Genomic DNA, 18,074 nt, shown 5'->3' on the forward strand with positions numbered 1-18,074 from the left:
ATGAAAGAGGCACATGATAGTAATCAAATCTGTCGAAGACTTCTGTCCCAAAGTATCCCTATACCAGGTATATTTATGGATATTCTTATGTTAGAAGAATGCATTCATAATGGAGAGTCCATTTCCAGCCTAGAGGTTTAGCAAGGCCTCTTCATTTATACTGAGTTCAGAGTCGTCATTCTTCCCAATCACTTCTTTCCATGTTTGGTGATCAGTACCAACATGTCCTTTGAAGACTCCTTGTAGAACAACTGACTCAGTCTTAACTACTTCTAAATTTGCAGTGACTTCATCAAGAAAGGATTTGTATTTGACCTAAGTGTTTGGTATATGTCCTTGCAAATAGTCATAGTGGTAACCCAGTGTTAGTGTGTAATGTCAGCATGCATGAAAGATGCAGTGTAATTGATCAAAGAGAAAATCTGTGTGTATAAGTGGAATCAGATGTAATTTGTGAGAGAGAAAACTGTGTTGCTGTGATGTGTTTGAATGGTGACTGCAGCATAAAAAAGTGCTGAACCCTCAAAATGGTTGCTTCCAGTGGAAGAAAACCTACAAAGACATGAAACAAAATCCTGAAAGCCAGTTTCAAGATGCTGAGCATCACAAAGAATTTTACAACTGATTGTGATATGTTGAAGGAGAGGAAACTTTTTCTCTCAGGCAAAATATGGCCAAAAGGGAAATATTGTTGCTTTGAATGTTCTCACTGCTTTCTTCGTCTCGCCCTGCCTCTCTGCTACCCTCATCCTTTAGTCCAGCATCCTCATCGAAGGGCTACCTTCCAAGCACTTGCACTCACTATCCTCCTCTCTTCATTCTCTAACCCTCTTCTTTCCCTACAGCCTTCCTGAATGAGATGCGTTTTCTTCATACATCATTCCTTTCTCTCCAATTCTATGATGACTTCCAGCTGGTCTTCCTCTTTCTTTTCCCTTCCACCTTGTCCAGATGGATTTCTCTCACACTTCTTAGCTTCCTTTCCCTCACACATCTCACCATCCTTTTGCCCCCTAATCCAACACTCTCTCTTTTCTTTTTCTCACTGTATCATACCCACAGTTGTTCCACTTACTCACCCCCCCCCTGTCTCTTCCTCTCTGGGCTACTTCAAAGACTCCCTCAAATCCTGACTTCCTCCACTCTTAGCCTTTCCGTAATCTCTAATCCCCTTCTTCCTTCACTTAACCAACATTAGGTTCTTCATCACCTGCACCAAATTGGTTCTTTTCAGTCCCTCTGTCTCCTCATGCCTACACCCAACTAACCCTTATAATATGGGATAGCAGCTCATACCTCTTACACAATCCACCAAATCAGCCTTAGCTCTCCTTTATCACTTACTCCTCTTTCTTCTTTGCCCTTACATATTCCCTCTTCATTAGTAAATGCTTTATTACTCACTCCACGACTCCACAAATCTCACACTTTAACATCCTTTGTCATCTTTCCTATTCTTCTTTCAGTTGCATAGGCCCCAAATAGGATCTTTAGTCATGTACATTGTCAGGTTTCCTGCCAACACAAACGCACCCAGTACCCACTATATCATAGTTGGTGTTAGGAAGAGCATCCGATCATAGAAACCATGCCAGAGCAGAGATGCTGGAGCATGATGCAATCATCCGACTCATCTAAAGGGTCCATTACTTGCTAGAATGGAATACAGGTGTAAAATGATGATAATAATTAACTTTCTATCTAATTCATTTAGAATTAGTGCAAAACATACAACCATTGATACTGTTCACAATTTGCTATGTGTTACAACAGTGATGGTGGTTACAACTGTCGCTGTGACAAGAGCTTCACTGGAAATGGAGTCAATTATATAACAAATACATTATTAAAGGTGGAGGTGCAATGGCCCAGTGGTTAGGGCAGCGGACTCGCGGTCACAGGATCGCAGTTTCGATTCCCAGACCGGGCATTGTGAGTGTTTATTGAGCGAAAACACCTAAAGCTCCACGAGGCTCCGGCAGGGGATGGTGGCGAACCCTGCTGTACTCTTTCACCACAACTTTTTCTCACTCTTACTTCCTGTTTCTATTGTGTCTGTAATTCAAAGGGTCAGCCTTGTCACACTGTGTCACGCTGAATATCCCCGAGAACTACGTTAAGGGTACACGTGTCTGTGGAGTGCTCAGCCACTTGCACGTTAATTTCACGAGCAGGCTGTTCCGTTGATCGGATCAACTGGAACCCTCGACGTTGTAAGCGACGGAGTGTCAATAACAACAACAAACATTATTAAAGATTTCTTTGTGATATTATTGTCTTATTTTACAATACAATGTATTAATGTCACATTTTATCTAAGATATAGATACCAACGTCATCCAGTCTCACTCAAAGCTTCCTGATTAAAAATTTTTGCTCTCTATACAATAGTTTTAATTCAAATCTTGTTTGTTTCAACTTGCAGACATTAATGGATGTAGCAATGCAACTCTGCAAAGCTGTGCGCCTGAGGCTAGCTGTGTAAATATTACTGGTACTTTTAACTGTAGCTGTAATGGTGGATATATTGGAGATGGTTTTAATTGTACAGGTTAGTAAAAAATATTGGTACATCATCATCAAACGTTTGTGAACTTACAAGTTTTACATTTAATCTGAATTTAAATACCAAAACATGTGAATTTTAAAATGTTTTCAATTCAGTTCATTTAAAACTGGATCCAACGTAGAGTGAAAGGTTTTGTATTTGTGAGGTTTTAAAGTTCCATTGAGTCTGTGAAGTGGAGCTCTCAGAAAGAAATATTGAAGAACTTTAACTTTCAGCCAAATCAAACTTTCCACCCAAATTGAACTCTTCTGCCCAAACTGGACTTTCAGCCAGATTGGCCTAATTGGTCTTCTGGCCATATTGGACTTTCAGCGGTGTCAGTTTCTTCAGAGATTTGGATGGTAGAAGATTTGCAGCTCAGCTACTGGATCTGGGAAACAGAAGCATTCAGCAAGACAGTAATGGAGATGTCACATTTCCAAATGGCTGTGGCATTTTGGTCAAAACTGTAGAAGAGCTGATCACCAAGGTTTACCCAAACATTGGACATAATTTTCAAGATCTTGTGAAAGAGCCATACTTGCACCAAAGAATGAAACTGTCCTGATTGTCAATTGGAAACTTATGCTTTCAATCAATACTGAGGAAGAAAATCATTTCTCAATTCATACTGTTGTGGACCCCAATGAGTCTGAGAGTTATCCTATTGAGTTTCCTAACTTTTTGGATACTCCTGGAATGTTTTCTCTCAAATGGACATTGAAGAAAGGAGTTCCAATCATGCTTTTGAGAAATCTGGATCCCCCCAAAGCTGTGCAGTGGAACAAAACTGATTGTCAGGCAAATGCATCCACATCTTTTGGAAGCAGCAATCCTCACTGGACGAGGAAAGGGAGTAAATGTGTTTATTTCAAGAATTCCACTGATTCCAGCAGACATGTCCTTAGAATTCAAGATACTTCAATTTCCAGTAAGAGTTAGTTTTGCAATGTAAATTGATAAGAGTCAATGACAGTCATTGAAAATTGCTGGACTTCACTTCATGCAGCAATGCTTTTCCCACAGTCAACTTGGTTATTCCAGGGTTGGAAATGGCAACAATCTCTTCATATTCACACCAAATGCTAAAACCAAGAATGTTGTCCATTTGGCAGCTTTGCAGTGATCTCCAAATGTCACAGTGATATAAAAAATTCTCCAAATGTGATGAACAGTGATATAAATCTGAGATGGTAGGTTATCGATAAATGTTTTATTATTATTACTCCCTTTAGCTTAATGTATTAAAGCTACATTTTATCTAAGATATAATTACCAATGTGTTTCCTGTCTTCTTAAGTGCCTTTATGCTACTTCTTGATTTCAAAACTCTGCTCTCTATACAATAGTTTTAATTCAAATTTTGTTTGTTTCAACTTGCAGACATTAATGAATGCGATGTAAATCAGCACAACTGTTCACCTCAGGCTAGCTGTATGAATGTAGTTGGTGGCTTCAACTGTAGTTGTAAAGCTGGATATATTGGAGATGGCGTTAATTGTACAGGTTAGTAAAAGGCATTGATGTAAGATCATCTTCATTGTCATCATTGTTATCATAATCATCATCATCACCATCATCATTATCATCACTTAACATTCATGAATTTAGATTATAGGCAGGTGTTCACCAAAGCTCAGTTAGTTACAGGTTAGTAAAAGACATTGATACAAGATCATCATCATCATCTTTATCTTCAACGGTATTTAACCTACATGCTCCATGCTGGTTTTGATTGAACTGCTTGAAACTATCCAGTGAGTAGTAGGACATGGTTGTGCCATGTTGCCTCTTTGACATAGTTTCCTTTGCTGGATGCCTTTTTAAGCATGAAACCAATTACAATGTGGTCTGGGTGCTTTCTACATGCCCAAGACTACAAAGCCTGTAAGAGTCAGATTTGTAGAAGGAGATGAAGGGTTAAAGTATGAGAGCAGGTGCGAGAGCAGAGCATGTGAGAAGGGGTTACGTAACATACTCCTGTTTCATGAGATAAGGATAGGTAATCACGAATAAGGAAGAGATGAAAATTGCAGTGATGAGGTGGATCGGTAGATCTTCTACAAGGTAAGAGTTGAGTAGAAAGGAGCCAGTGAAAGGGGTCAGAAGGAGTAGAAGTGTGTGTGTGTGTGTGGGGGGGGGGTTAGATTTTGCAAAAGTGTATAAGAGAGTGAGAAATGGAGAATGAGTGAGAATATAATGATTGGACAACAAGTGTTGAGTGGATAATAAATTGGGAAGAGTAGGTGACAACTGTAGAAATTGGTTAGGGTTGAGGGTTGGATAAAGGGTGAGGGGATGACCAATGATGATGGTGTGTAGATGCAGATTGGTGATGCAATAGGGAGAAGGAAGGTGTGTGAAAATGGGAGGGGTAGAGCAAGAGATGACGATGAATGGTTGGATAGGTTTCAAGAGTGTGTGAGGGAAAAGAGTGGTAGGCAGAGGCATAGAGAGAGAGAGAAAGAGTGAGTGGAAAACATCCGTTGGTGAAGAAGGTGATATTATTTAGTGGCTCAGGGGGGAAGTTGACAATGTAAAATAGGAGTGGAGAGGACAGTGATGAGGATGAGCGATGGCTGTCGAGGGAAATGTTTCTGTTAGAGAGAAAGATTAGTGAATTACAAAGTGCAGTTGGAGAGATGGAGTGTGTTGGGGCTGTCTAGGGGAATCAGTTAGGCTAAGGGCCCGGTAGGACAAATATATATATATATATATAGAGAGAGAGAGAGAGAGAGAGAACTGGGGTATGTAGCACCTTACTTTACTACCAAAGGATAGAAATACATGGCTTTTTGTCCTATGGAAAGAAGAGCCATCAACCAAAGCTGAATTGATACGAGTGTGGTGCCATGTAGTGTAGTGCATAAAAGTCTCCTACATTCAAAGTCTGTACATAAAATGGCAAAAGGGCACAGAACATCCGTTTTTGTTGACTATTTCAATGATTGCTTATATAATTTTAGAATAATTCATTTAGAATTAGGATCAAAAGATACAACTTTTGTTGTAAGATTTTCTAAATAAATCATGTCATTTAGGCCATCACACAGATTACAATCTCTAATTTGTCCAATTCTGAATTAATTATGTTGCTGTGGTTTCAGTTCTTCTTGGAATATGATTGAGACTATTTTTTTGTTTCAATTTTTAGATTTAAATGAATGTACTAATTCACTTCACAACTGTTCAGTATATGCAAAATGCCACAACTTTGATTCTGGTTTCAACTGTAGTTGTATGGAAGGCTTTACTGGAGACGGAGTCACTTGTGCAGGTTAGTACAACAAATACATTGAGGATTTCTTTGTGATAATGTTGTCTCATTTTAGAATATAATGTATTAATGCTACAATTCATCTAAGATATAATTATCAATGTGTTTCCTGTCTTCTTAAGTGCCCCAGAGCTTCTACTCTATATGATACTTCTTGATTTTAAAACTCTGCTCTCTATACAATAGTTTTAATTCAAATTTTGTTTGTTTCAACTTGCAGACATTAATGAATGCGATGTAAATCAGCACAACTGTTCACCTCAGGCTAGCTGTATGAATGTAGTTGGTGGCTTCAACTGTAGTTGTAAAGCTGGATATATTGGAGATGGCGTTAATTGTACAGGTTAGTAAAAGGCATTGATGTAAGATCATCTTCATTGTCATCATTGTTATCATAATCATCATCATTATCATCACTTAACATTCATGAATTTAGATTATAGGCAGGTGTTCACCAAAGCTCAGTTAGTTACAGGTTAGTAAAAGACATTGATACAAGATCATCATCATCATCTTTATCTTCAACGGTATTTAACCTACATGCTCCATGCTGGTTTTGATTGAACTGCTTGAAACTATCCAGTGAGTAGTAGGACATGGTTGTGCCATGTTGCCTCTTTGACATAGTTTCCTTTGCTGGATGCCTTTTTAAGCATGAAACCAATTACAATGTGGTCTGGGTGCTTTCTACATGCCCAAGACTACAAAGCCTGTAAGAGTCAGATTTGTAGAAGGAGATGAAGGGTTAAAGTATGAGAGCAGGTGCGAGAGCAGAGCATGTGAGAAGGGGTTACGTAACATACTCCTGTTTCATGAGATAAGGATAGGTAATCACGAATAAGGAAGAGATGAAAATTGCAGTGATGAGGTGGATCGGTAGATCTTCTACAAGGTAAGAGTTGAGTAGAAAGGAGCCAGTGAAAGGGGTCAGAAGGAGTAGAAGTGTGTGTGTGTGGGGGGGGGGGGTTAGATTTTGCAAAAGTGTATAAGAGAGTGAGAAATGGAGAATGAGTGAGAATATAATGATTGGACAACAAGTGTTGAGTGGATAATAAATTGGGAAGAGTAGGTGACAACTGTAGAAATTGGTTAGGGTTGAGGGTTGGATAAAGGGTGAGGGGATGACCAATGATGATGGTGTGTAGATGCAGATTGGTGATGCAATAGGGAGAAGGAAGGTGTGTGAAAATGGGAGGGGTAGAGCAAGAGATGACGATGAATGGTTGGATAGGTTTCAAGAGTGTGTGAAGGAAAAGAGTGGTAGGCAGAGGCATAGAGAGAGAGAGAAAGAGTGAGTGGAAAACATCCGTTGGTGAAGAAGGTGATATTATTTAGTGGCTCAGGGGGGAAGTTGACAATGTAAAATAGGAGTGGAGAGGACAGTGATGAGGATGAGCGATGGCTGTCGAGGGAAATGTTTCTGTTAGAGAGAAAGATTAGTGAATTACAAAGTGCAGTTGGAGAGATGGAGTGTGTTGGGGCTGTCTAGGGGAATCAGTTAGGCTAAGGGCCCGGTAGGACAAATATATATATATATATATATAGAGAGAGAGAGAGAGAGAACTGGGGTATGTAGCACCTTACTTTACTACCAAAGGATAGAAATACATGGCTTTTTGTCCTATGGAAAGAAGAGCCATCAACCAAAGCTGAATTGATACGAGTGTGGTGCCATGTAGTGTAGTGCATAAAAGTCTCCTACATTCAAAGTCTGTACATAAAATGGCAAAAGGGCACAGAACATCCGTTTTTGTTGACTATTTCAATGATTGCTTATATAATTTTAGAATAATTCATTTAGAATTAGGATCAAAAGATACAACTTTTGTTGTAAGATTTTCTAAATAAATCATGTCATTTAGGCCATCACACAGATTACAATCTCTAATTTGTCCAATTCTGAATTAATTATGTTGCTGTGGTTTCAGTTCTTCTTGGAATATGATTGAGACTATTTTTTTGTTTCAATTTTTAGATTTAAATGAATGTACTAATTCACTTCACAACTGTTCAGTATATGCAAAATGCCACAACTTTGATTCTGGTTTCAACTGTAGTTGTATGGAAGGCTTTACTGGAGACGGAGTCACTTGTGCAGGTTAGTACAACAAATACATTGAGGATTTCTTTGTGATAATGTTGTCTCATTTTAGAATATAATGTATTAATGCTACAATTCATCTAAGATATAATTATCAATGTGTTTCCTGTCTTCTTAAGTGCCCCAGAGCTTCTACTCTATATGATACTTCTTGATTTTAAAACTCTGCTCTCTATACAATAGTTTTAATTCAAATTTTGTTTGTTTCAACTTGCAGACATTAATGAATGCGATGTAAATCAGCACTACTGTTCACCTCAGGCTAGCTGTATGAATGTAGTTGGTGGCTTCAACTGTAGTTGTAAAGCTGGATATATTGGAGATGGCGTTAATTGTACAGGTTAGTAAAAGGCATTGATGTAAGATCATCTTCATTGTCATCATTGTTATCATAATCATCATCATTATCATCACTTAACATTCATGAATTTAGATTATAGGCAGGTGTTCACCAAAGCTCAGTTAGTTACAGGTTAGTAAAAGACATTGATACAAGATCATCATCATCATCTCTATCTTCAACGGTATTTAACCTACATGCTCCATGCTGGTTTTGATTGAACTGCTTGAAACTATCCAGTGAGTAGTAGGACATGGTTGTGCCATGTTGCCTCTTTGACATAGTTTCCTTTGCTGGATGCCTTTTTAAGCATGAAACCAATTACAATGTGGTCTGGGTGCTTTCTACATGCCCAAGACTACAAAGCCTGTAAGAGTCAGATTTGTAGAAGGAGATGAAGGGTTAAAGTATGACAGAAGGTGCGAGAGCAGAGCATGTGAGAAGGGGTTACGTAACATACTCCTGTTTCATGAGATAAGGATAGGTAATCACGAATAAGGAAGAGATGAAAATTGCAGTGATGAGGTGGATCGGTAGATCTTCTACAAGGTAAGAGTTGAGTAGAAAGGAGCCAGTGAAAGGGGTCAGAAGGAGTAGAAGTGTGTGTGTGTGTGGGGGGGGGGGTTAGATTTTGCAAAAGTGTATAAGAGAGTGAGAAATGGAGAATGAGTGAGAATATAATGATTGGACAACAAGTGTTGAGTGGATAATAAATTGGGAAGAGTAGGTGACAACTGTAGAAATTGGTTAGGGTTGAGGGTTGGATAAAGGGTGAGGGGATGACCAATGATGATGGTGTGTAGATGCAGATTGGTGATGCAATAGGGAGAAGGAAGGTGTGTGAAAATGGGAGGGGTAGAGCAAGAGATGACGATGAATGGTTGGATAGGTTTCAAGAGTGTGTGAGGGAAAAGAGTGGTAGGCAGAGGCATAGAGAGAGAGAGAAAGAGTGAGTGGAAAACATCCGTTGGTGAGGAAGGTGATATTATTTAGTGGCTCAGGGGGGAAGTTGACAATGTAAAATAGAAGTGGAGAGGACAGTGATGAGGATGAGCGATGGCTGTCGAGGGAAATGTTTCTGTTAGAGAGAAAGATTAGTGAATTACAAAGTGCAGTTGGAGAGATGGAGTGTGTTGGGGCTGTCTAGGGGAATCAGTTAGGCTAAGGGCCCGGTAGGACAAATATATATATATATATATAGAGAGAGAGAGAGAGAGAGAACTGGGGTATGTAGCACCTTACTTTACTACCAAAGGATAGAAATACATGGCTTCTTGTCCTATGGAAAGAAGAGCCATCAACCAAAGCTGAATTGATACGAGTGTGGTGCCATGTAGTGTAGTGCATAAAAGTCTCCTACATTCAAAGTCTGTACATAAAATGGCAAAAGGGCACAGAACATCCGTTTTTGTTGACTATTTCAATGATTGCTTATATAATTTTAGAATAATTCATTTAGAATTAGGATCAAAAGATACAACTTTTGTTGTAAGATTTTCTAAATAAATCATGTCATTTAGGCCATCACACAGATTACAATCTCTAATTTGTCCAATTCTGAATTAATTATGTTGCTGTGGTTTCAGTTCTTCTTGGAATATGATTGAGACTATTTTTTTGTTTCAATTTTTAGATTTAAATGAATGTACTAATTCACTTCACAACTGTTCAGTATATGCAAAATGCCACAACTTTGATTCTGGTTTCAACTGTAGTTGTATGGAAGGCTTTACTGGAGACGGAGTCACTTGTGCAGGTTAGTACAACAAATACATTGAGGATTTCTTTGTGATAATGTTGTCTCATTTTAGAATATAATGTATTAATGCTACAATTCATCTAAGATATAATTATCAATGTGTTTCCTGTCTTGTTAAGTGCCCCAGAGCTTCTACTCTATATGATACTTCTTGATTTCAAAACTCTGCTCTCTATACAATAGTTTTAATTCAAATTTTGTTTGTTTCAACTTGCAGACATTAATGAATGCGATGTAAATCAGCACAACTGTTCACCTCAGGCTAGCTGTATGAATGTAGTTGGTGGCTTCAACTGTAGTTGTAAAGCTGGATATATTGGAGATGGCGTTAATTGTACAGGTTAGTAAAAGGCATTGATGTAAGATCATCTTCATTGTCATCATTGTTATCATAATCATCATCATTATCATCACTTAACATTCATGAATTTAGATTATAGGCAGGTGTTCACCAAAGCTCAGTTAGTTACAGGTTAGTAAAAGACATTGATACAAGATCATCATCATCATCTCTATCTTCAACGGTATTTAACCTACATGCTCCATGCTGGTTTTGATTGAACTGCTTGAAACTATCCAGTGAGTAGTAGGACATGGTTGTGCCATGTTGCCTCTTTGACATAGTTTCCTTTGCTGGATGCCTTTTTAAGCATGAAACCAATTACAATGTGGTCTGGGTGCTTTCTACATGCCCAAGACTACAAAGCCTGTAAGAGTCAGATTTGTAGAAGGAGATGAAGGGTTAAAGTATGACAGAAGGTGCGAGAGCAGAGCATGTGAGAAGGGGTTACGTAACATACTCCTGTTTCATGAGATAAGGATAGGTAATCACGAATAAGGAAGAGATGAAAATTGCAGTGATGAGGTGGATCGGTAGATCTTCTACAAGGTAAGAGTTGAGTAGAAAGGAGCCAGTGAAAGGGGTCAGAAGGAGTAGAAGTGTGTGTGTGTGGGGGGGGGGGGGTTAGATTTTGCAAAAGTGTATAAGAGAGTGAGAAATGGAGAATGAGTGAGAATATAATGATTGGACAACAAGTGTTGAGTGGATAATAAATTGGGAAGAGTAGGTGACAACTGTAGAAATTGGTTAGGGTTGAGGGTTGGATAAAGGGTGAGGGGATGACCAATGATGATGGTGTGTAGATGCAGATTGGTGATGCAATAGGGAGAAGGAAGGTGTGTGAAAATGGGAGGGGTAGAGCAAGAGATGACGATGAATGGTTGGATAGGTTTCAAGAGTGTGTGAGGGAAAAGAGTGGTAGGCAGAGGCATAGAGAGAGAGAGAAAGAGTGAGTGGAAAACATCCGTTGGTGAGGAAGGTGATATTATTTAGTGGCTCAGGGGGGAAGTTGACAATGTAAAATAGGAGTGGAGAGGACAGTGATGAGGATGAGCGATGGCTGTCGAGGGAAATGTTTCTGTTAGAGAGAAAGATTAGTGAATTACAAAGTGCAGTTGGAGAGATGGAGTGTGTTGGGGCTGTCTAGGGGAATCAGTTAGGCTAAGGGCCCGGTAGGACAAATATATATATATATATATATATAGAGAGAGAGAGAGAGAGAACTGGGGTATGTAGCACCTTACTTTACTACCAAAGGATAGAAATACATGGCTTCTTGTCCTATGGAAAGAAGAGCCATCAACCAAAGCTGAATTGATACGAGTGTGGTGCCATGTAGTGTAGTGCATAAAAGTCTCCTACATTCAAAGTCTGTACATAAAATGGCAAAAGGGCACAGAACATCCGTTTTTGTTGACTATTTCAATGATTGCTTATATAATTTTAGAATAATTCATTTAGAATTAGGATCAAAAGATACAACTTTTGTTGTAAGATTTTCTAAATAAATCATGTCATTTAGGCCATCACACAGATTACAATCTCTAATTTGTCCAATTCTGAATTAATTATGTTGCTGTGGTTTCAGTTCTTCTTGGAATATGATTGAGACTATTTTTTTGTTTCAATTTTTAGATTTAAATGAATGTACTAATTCACTTCACAACTGTTCAGTAGATGCAAAATGCCACAACTTTGATTCTGGTTTCAACTGTAGTTGTATGGAAGGCTTTACTGGAGACGGAGTCACTTGTGCAGGTTAGTACAACAAATACATTGAGGATTTCTTTGTGATAATGTTGTCTCATTTTAGAATATAATGTATTAATGCTACATTTCATCTAAGATATAATTATCAATGTGTTTCCTGTCTTCTTAAGTGCCTCAGAGCTTCTTCTCTATATGATACTTCTTGATTTCAAAACTCTGCTCTCTATACAATAGTTTTAATTCAAATTTTGTTTGTTTCAACTTGCAGACATTAATGAATGCGATGTAAATCAGCACAACTGTTCACCTCAGGCTAGCTGTATGAATGTAGTTGGTGGCTTCAACTGTAGTTGTAAAGCTGGATATATTGGAGATGGCGTTAATTGTACAGGTTAGTAAAAGGCATTGATGTAAGATCATCTTCATTGTCATCATTGTTATCATAATCATCATCATTATCATCACTTAACATTCATGAATTTAGATTATAGGCAGGTGTTCACCAAAGCTCAGTTAGTTACAGGTTAGTAAAAGACATTGATACAAGATCATCATCATCATCTCTATCTTCAACGGTATTTAACCTACATGCTCCATGCTGGTTTTGATTGAACTGCTTGAAACTATCCAGTGAGTAGTAGGACATGGTTGTGCCATGTTGCCTCTTTGACATAGTTTCCTTTGCTGGATGCCTTTTTAAGCATGAAACCAATTACAATGTGGTCTGGGTGCTTTCTACATGCCCAAGACTACAAAGCCTGTAAGAGTCAGATTTGTAGAAGGAGATGAAGGGTTAAAGTATGAGAGAAGGTGCGAGAGCAGAGCATGTGAGAAGGGGTTACGTAACATACTCCTGTTTCATGAGATAAGGATAGGTAATCACGAATAAGGAAGAGATGAAAATTGCAGTGATGAGGTGGATCGGTAGATCTTCTACAAGGTAAGAGTTGAGTAGAAAGGAGCCAGTGAAAGGGGTCAGAAGGAGTAGAAGTGTGTGTGGGGGGGGGGGGTTAGATTTTGCAAAAGTGTATAAGAGAGTGAGAAATGGAAAATGAGTGAGAATATAATGATTGGACAACAAGTGTTGAGTGGATAATAAATTGGGAAGAGTAGGTGACAACTGTAGAAATTGGTTAGGGTTGAGGGTTGGATAAAGGGTGAGGGGATGACCAATGATGATGGTGTGTAGATGCAGATTGGTGATGCAATAGGGAGAAGGAAGGTGTGTGAAAATGGGAGGGGTAGAGCAAGAGATGACGATGAATGGTTGGATAGGTTTCAAGAGTGTGTGAGGGAAAAGAGTGGTAGGCAGAGGCATAGAGAGAGAGAGAAAGAGTGAGTGGAAAACATCCGTTGGTGAAGAAGGTGATATTATTTAGTGGCTCAGGGGGGAAGTTGACAATGTAAAATAGGAGTGGAGAGGACAGTGATGAGGATGAGCGATGGCTGTCGAGGGAAATGTTTCTGTTAGAGAGAAAGATTAGTGAATTACAAAGTGCAGTTGGAGAGATGGAGTGTGTTGGGGCTGTCTAGGGGAATCAGTTAGGCTAAGGGCCCGGTAGGACAAATATATATATATATATATAGAGAGAGAGAGAGAGAGAGAACTGGGGTATGTAGCACCTTACTTTACTACCAAAGGATAGAAATACATGGCTTTTTGTCCTATGGAAAGAAGAGCCATCAACCAAAGCTGAATTGATACGAGTGTGGTGCCATGTAGTGTAGTGCATAAAAGTCTCCTACATTCAAAGTCTGTACATAAAATGGCAAAAGGGCACAGAACATCCGTTTTTGTTGACTATTTCAATGATTGCTTATATAATTTTAGAATAATTCATTTAGAATTAGGATCAAAAGATACAACTTTTGTTGTAAGATTTTCTAAATAAATCATGTCATTTAGGCCATCACACAGATTACAATCTCTAATTTGTCCAATTCTGAATTAATTATGTTGCTGTGGTTTCAGTTCTTCTTGGAATATGATTGAGACTATTTTTTTGTTTCAATTTTTAGATTTAAATGAATGTACTAATTCACTTCACAACTGTTCAGTATATGCAAAATGCCACAACTTTGATTCTGGTTTCAACTGTAGTTGTATGGAAGGCTTTACTGGAGACGGAGTCACTTGTGCAGGTTAGTACAACAAATACATTGAGGATTTCTTTGTGATAATGTTGTCTCATTTTAGAATATAATGTATTAATGCTACAATTCATCTAAGATATAATTATCAATGTGTTTCCTGTCTTGTTAAGTGCCCCAGAGCTTCTACTCTATATGATACTTCTTGATTTTAAAACTCTGCTCTCTATACAATAGTTTTAATTCAAATTTTGTTTGTTTCAACTTGCAGACATTAATGAATGCGATGTAAATCAGCACAACTGTTCACCTCAGGCTAGCTGTATGAATGTAGTTGGTGGCTTCAACTGTAGTTGTAAAGCTGGATATATTGGAGATGGCGTTAATTGTACAGGTTAGTAAAAGGCATTGATGTAAGATCATCTTCATTGTCATCATTGTTATCATAATCATCATCATTATCATCACTTAACATTCATGAATTTAGATTATAGGCAGGTGTTCACCAAAGCTCAGTTAGTTACAGGTTAGTAAAAGACATTGATACAAGATCATCATCATCATCTCTATCTTCAACGGTATTTAACCTACATGCTCCATGCTGGTTTTGATTGAACTGCTTGAAACTATCCAGTGAGTAGTAGGACATGGTTGTGCCATGTTGCCTCTTTGACATAGTTTCCTTTGCTGGATGCCTTTTTAAGCATGAAACCAATTACAATGTGGTCTGGGTGCTTTCTACATGCCCAAGACTACAAAGCCTGTAAGAGTCAGATTTGTAGAAGGAGATGAAGGGTTAAAGTATGAGAGAAGGTGCGAGAGCAGAGCATGTGAGAAGGGGTTACGTAACATACTCCTGTTTCATGAGATAAGGATAGGTAATCACGAATAAGGAAGAGATGAAAATTGCAGTGATGAGGTGGATCGGTAGATCTTCTACAAGGTAAGAGTTGAGTAGAAAGGAGCCAGTGAAAGGGGTCAGAAGGAGTAGAAGTGTGTGTGTGTGTGTGGGGGGGGGGGTTAGATTTTGCAAAAGTGAATAAGAGAGTGAGAAATGGAGAATGAGTAAGAATATAATGATTGAACAACAAGTGTTGAGTGGATAATAAATTGGGAAGAGTAGGTGACAACTGTAGAAATTGGTTAGGGTTGAGGGTTGGATAAAGGGTGAGGGGATGACCAATGATGATGGTGTGTAGATGCAGATTGGTGATGCAATAGGGAGAAGGAAGGTGTGTGAAAATGGGAGGGGTAGAGCAAGAGATGACGATGAATGGTTGGATAGGTTTCAAGAGTGTGTGAGGGAAAAGAGTGGTAGGCAGAGGCATAGAGAGAGAGAGAAAGAGTGAGTGGAAAACATCCGTTGGTGAGGAAGGTGATATTATTTAGTGGCTCAGGGGGGAAGTTGACAATGTAAAATAGGAGTGGAGAGGACAGTGATGAGGATGAGCGATGGCTGTCGAGGGAAATGTTTCTGTTAGAGAGAAAGATTAGTGAATTACAAAGTGCAGTTGGAGAGATGGAGTGTGTTGGGGCTGTCTAGGGGAATCAGTTAGGCTAAGGGCCCGGTAGGACAAATATATATATATATATATATAGAGAGAGAGAGAGAGAGAACTGGGGTATGTAGCACCTTACTTTACTACCAAAGGATAGAAATACATGGCTTCTTGTCCTATGGAAAGAAGAGCCATCAACCAAAGCTGAATTGATACGAGTGTGGTGCCATGTAGTGTAGTGCATAAAAGTCTCCTACATTCAAAGTCTGTACATAAAATGGCAAAAGGGCACAGAACATCCGTTTTTGTTGACTATTTCAATGATTGCTTAAATAATTTTAGAATAATTCATTTAGAATTTGGATCAAAAGATACAACTTTTGTTGTAAGATTTTCTAAATAAATCATGTCATTTAGGCCATCACACAGATTACAATCTCTAATTTGTCCAATTCTGAATTAATTATATTGCTGTGGTTTCTGTTCTTCTTAAAATATGACTGAGACTAATTTTTTTGTTTCAATTTTTAGATTTAAATGAATGTACTAATTCACTCCATAAATGTTCAGTATATGCAAAATGTCACAACTTTGATCCTGGTTTCAACTGTAGTTGTATGGAAGGCTTTACTGGAGATGGAGTCACTTGTGCAGGTTAGTACAACAAATACATTGAGGATTTCTTTGTGATAATGTTGTCTCATTTTAGAATATAATGTATTAATGCTACATTTCATCTAAGATATAATTATCAATGTGTTTCCTGTCTTCTTAAGTGCCTCAGAGCTTCTTCTCTATATGATACTTCTTGATTTCAAAACTCTGCTCTCTATACAATAGTTTTAATTCAAATTTTGTTTGTTTCAACTTGCAGACATTAATGAATGCGATGTAAATCAGCACAACTGTTCACCTCAGGCTAGCTGTATGAATGTAGTTGGTGGCTTCAACTGTAGTTGTAAAGCTGGATATATTGGAGATGGCGTTAATTGTACAGGTTAGTAAAAGGCATTGATGTAAGATCATCTTCATTGTAATCACTGTTATTATAATCATCATCATCATCATTATCATCTACAAGGTAAGAGTTGAGTAAAAAGGAGCCAGTGAAAAGGGTCAGAAGGATTAGAAGTGTGGGTGGGTGGTAGATTTTGCAAGAGTGTATAAGAGAGTGAGAAATGGAGAATGGGTGAGAAGTTTTATGGATTTAATTCGTTATTAGGAGTTATTTTGACTAAAAAATGACGCAGTGGCCTAACTAATTGTATTTAGAATATTAATTCTGATTCTTTAATCCAAGAAATTTGGAATTATGTAAATGTATGAATTTTTAACATACACACACGCACAGAAAATCTTCCTTTTATAGATAAGATATATATATATATATTTATAGATTAGATATATATATATATATCTATAGATAATATATATATATATATATATATATATATATATATATATATATTATTATCATCATCAACATCATCATCATCGCTTAATGTTTGTTTTCCATGTTGGCATGGGTAGGACAGTTTGACTGAGGACTGGCAAACCAGGAGGGTGCACCAGGCTCCAATCTGATTTGGTAGAGTTTCTACAGCTGGATGCCCTTCCTAACGCCAACCACTCCGGAAGTGTAGTGGGTGCTTTTACGTGCCACCGGCATGAGGGCCAGTCAGGCGAGTACTGGCAACGGGCACACTTGAAATGGTGTATTTTACTTGCCACCTGCAGAGGGCCAGTCCAGGGTCACTGGCAACGACCTCGCTCAGATGTCTTACTGGCAAAGGCCACGCTCGAAATGGTGTATTACGTGTCACCTGCACAGGAGCCAGTCCATCGGCACTGGCAACGATCTCGCTTGAATGACTTTTCACGTGCCACTGGCACAAGTGCCAGGAAGGCGACGTTGCAACGATCTCACTCGAATGTTTTTTCACGTGCCACTGGCACAAGTGCCAGGAAGGCAACTTTGGTAACGATCCATGGCCACGCTCGAAATGGTGTATTTTACGTGTCACCTGCACAGGAGCCAGTCCATCGGCACCAGCAACGATCTCGCTCGAATGACTTTTCACGTGCCACTGGCACAAGTGCCAGGAAGGCGACGTCGATAACAATCACGCTGGTACTATTTATGTGCCACCGGCTCGGAAGCCAGACAGCTGCTCTGGCAATGATCACGCTCGATATATATTTAAAATACAAAAATGGGACAAGAATGCAAGACATCCAGACAGTTAGGTGATACAAAAAAGGGACAACAAAACATCCCTTTTTTGTATCACTTAACTGTCTGGATGTTTTGCGTTCTTGTCCCATTTTTGTATTTTTTATATATAAAATACAGTGGCATACGCACACTTTTGGTCTCTCTTTCTGATGATGATCATCATCATCGTTTAA

The 18,074-nt window shown here is 38.6% G+C and overlaps 1 protein-coding gene across 1 annotated transcript in view; it reads left to right on the forward strand.

Annotated features, from left to right (window-relative positions):
* Positions 1 to 18,074, forward strand: part of LOC106882610 (uncharacterized) — a 112,691-nt gene continuing 94,617 nt past the window's right edge. Inside the window, exons 1-15 of the mRNA XM_089353509.1 lie at positions 1 to 67; positions 2,426 to 2,551; positions 3,932 to 4,054; positions 5,703 to 5,825; positions 6,046 to 6,168; positions 7,801 to 7,923; positions 8,144 to 8,266; positions 9,900 to 10,022; positions 10,243 to 10,365; positions 12,001 to 12,123; positions 12,344 to 12,466; positions 14,095 to 14,217; positions 14,438 to 14,560; positions 16,197 to 16,319; positions 16,540 to 16,662. Coding sequence (XP_089209635.1) covers positions 1 to 67; positions 2,426 to 2,551; positions 3,932 to 4,054; positions 5,703 to 5,825; positions 6,046 to 6,168; positions 7,801 to 7,923; positions 8,144 to 8,266; positions 9,900 to 10,022; positions 10,243 to 10,365; positions 12,001 to 12,123; positions 12,344 to 12,466; positions 14,095 to 14,217; positions 14,438 to 14,560; positions 16,197 to 16,319; positions 16,540 to 16,662 — 1,792 coding nt within the window. The remainder of the gene's footprint in view (positions 68 to 2,425; positions 2,552 to 3,931; positions 4,055 to 5,702; positions 5,826 to 6,045; positions 6,169 to 7,800; positions 7,924 to 8,143; positions 8,267 to 9,899; positions 10,023 to 10,242; positions 10,366 to 12,000; positions 12,124 to 12,343; positions 12,467 to 14,094; positions 14,218 to 14,437; positions 14,561 to 16,196; positions 16,320 to 16,539; positions 16,663 to 18,074) is intronic.

This window comes from Octopus bimaculoides, chromosome 6 (assembly GCF_046866305.1).
Source record: "Octopus bimaculoides isolate indiv1 chromosome 6, ASM4686630v1, whole genome shotgun sequence".
In the NCBI taxonomy this organism is placed as follows: domain Eukaryota; kingdom Metazoa; phylum Mollusca; class Cephalopoda; order Octopoda; family Octopodidae; genus Octopus; species Octopus bimaculoides.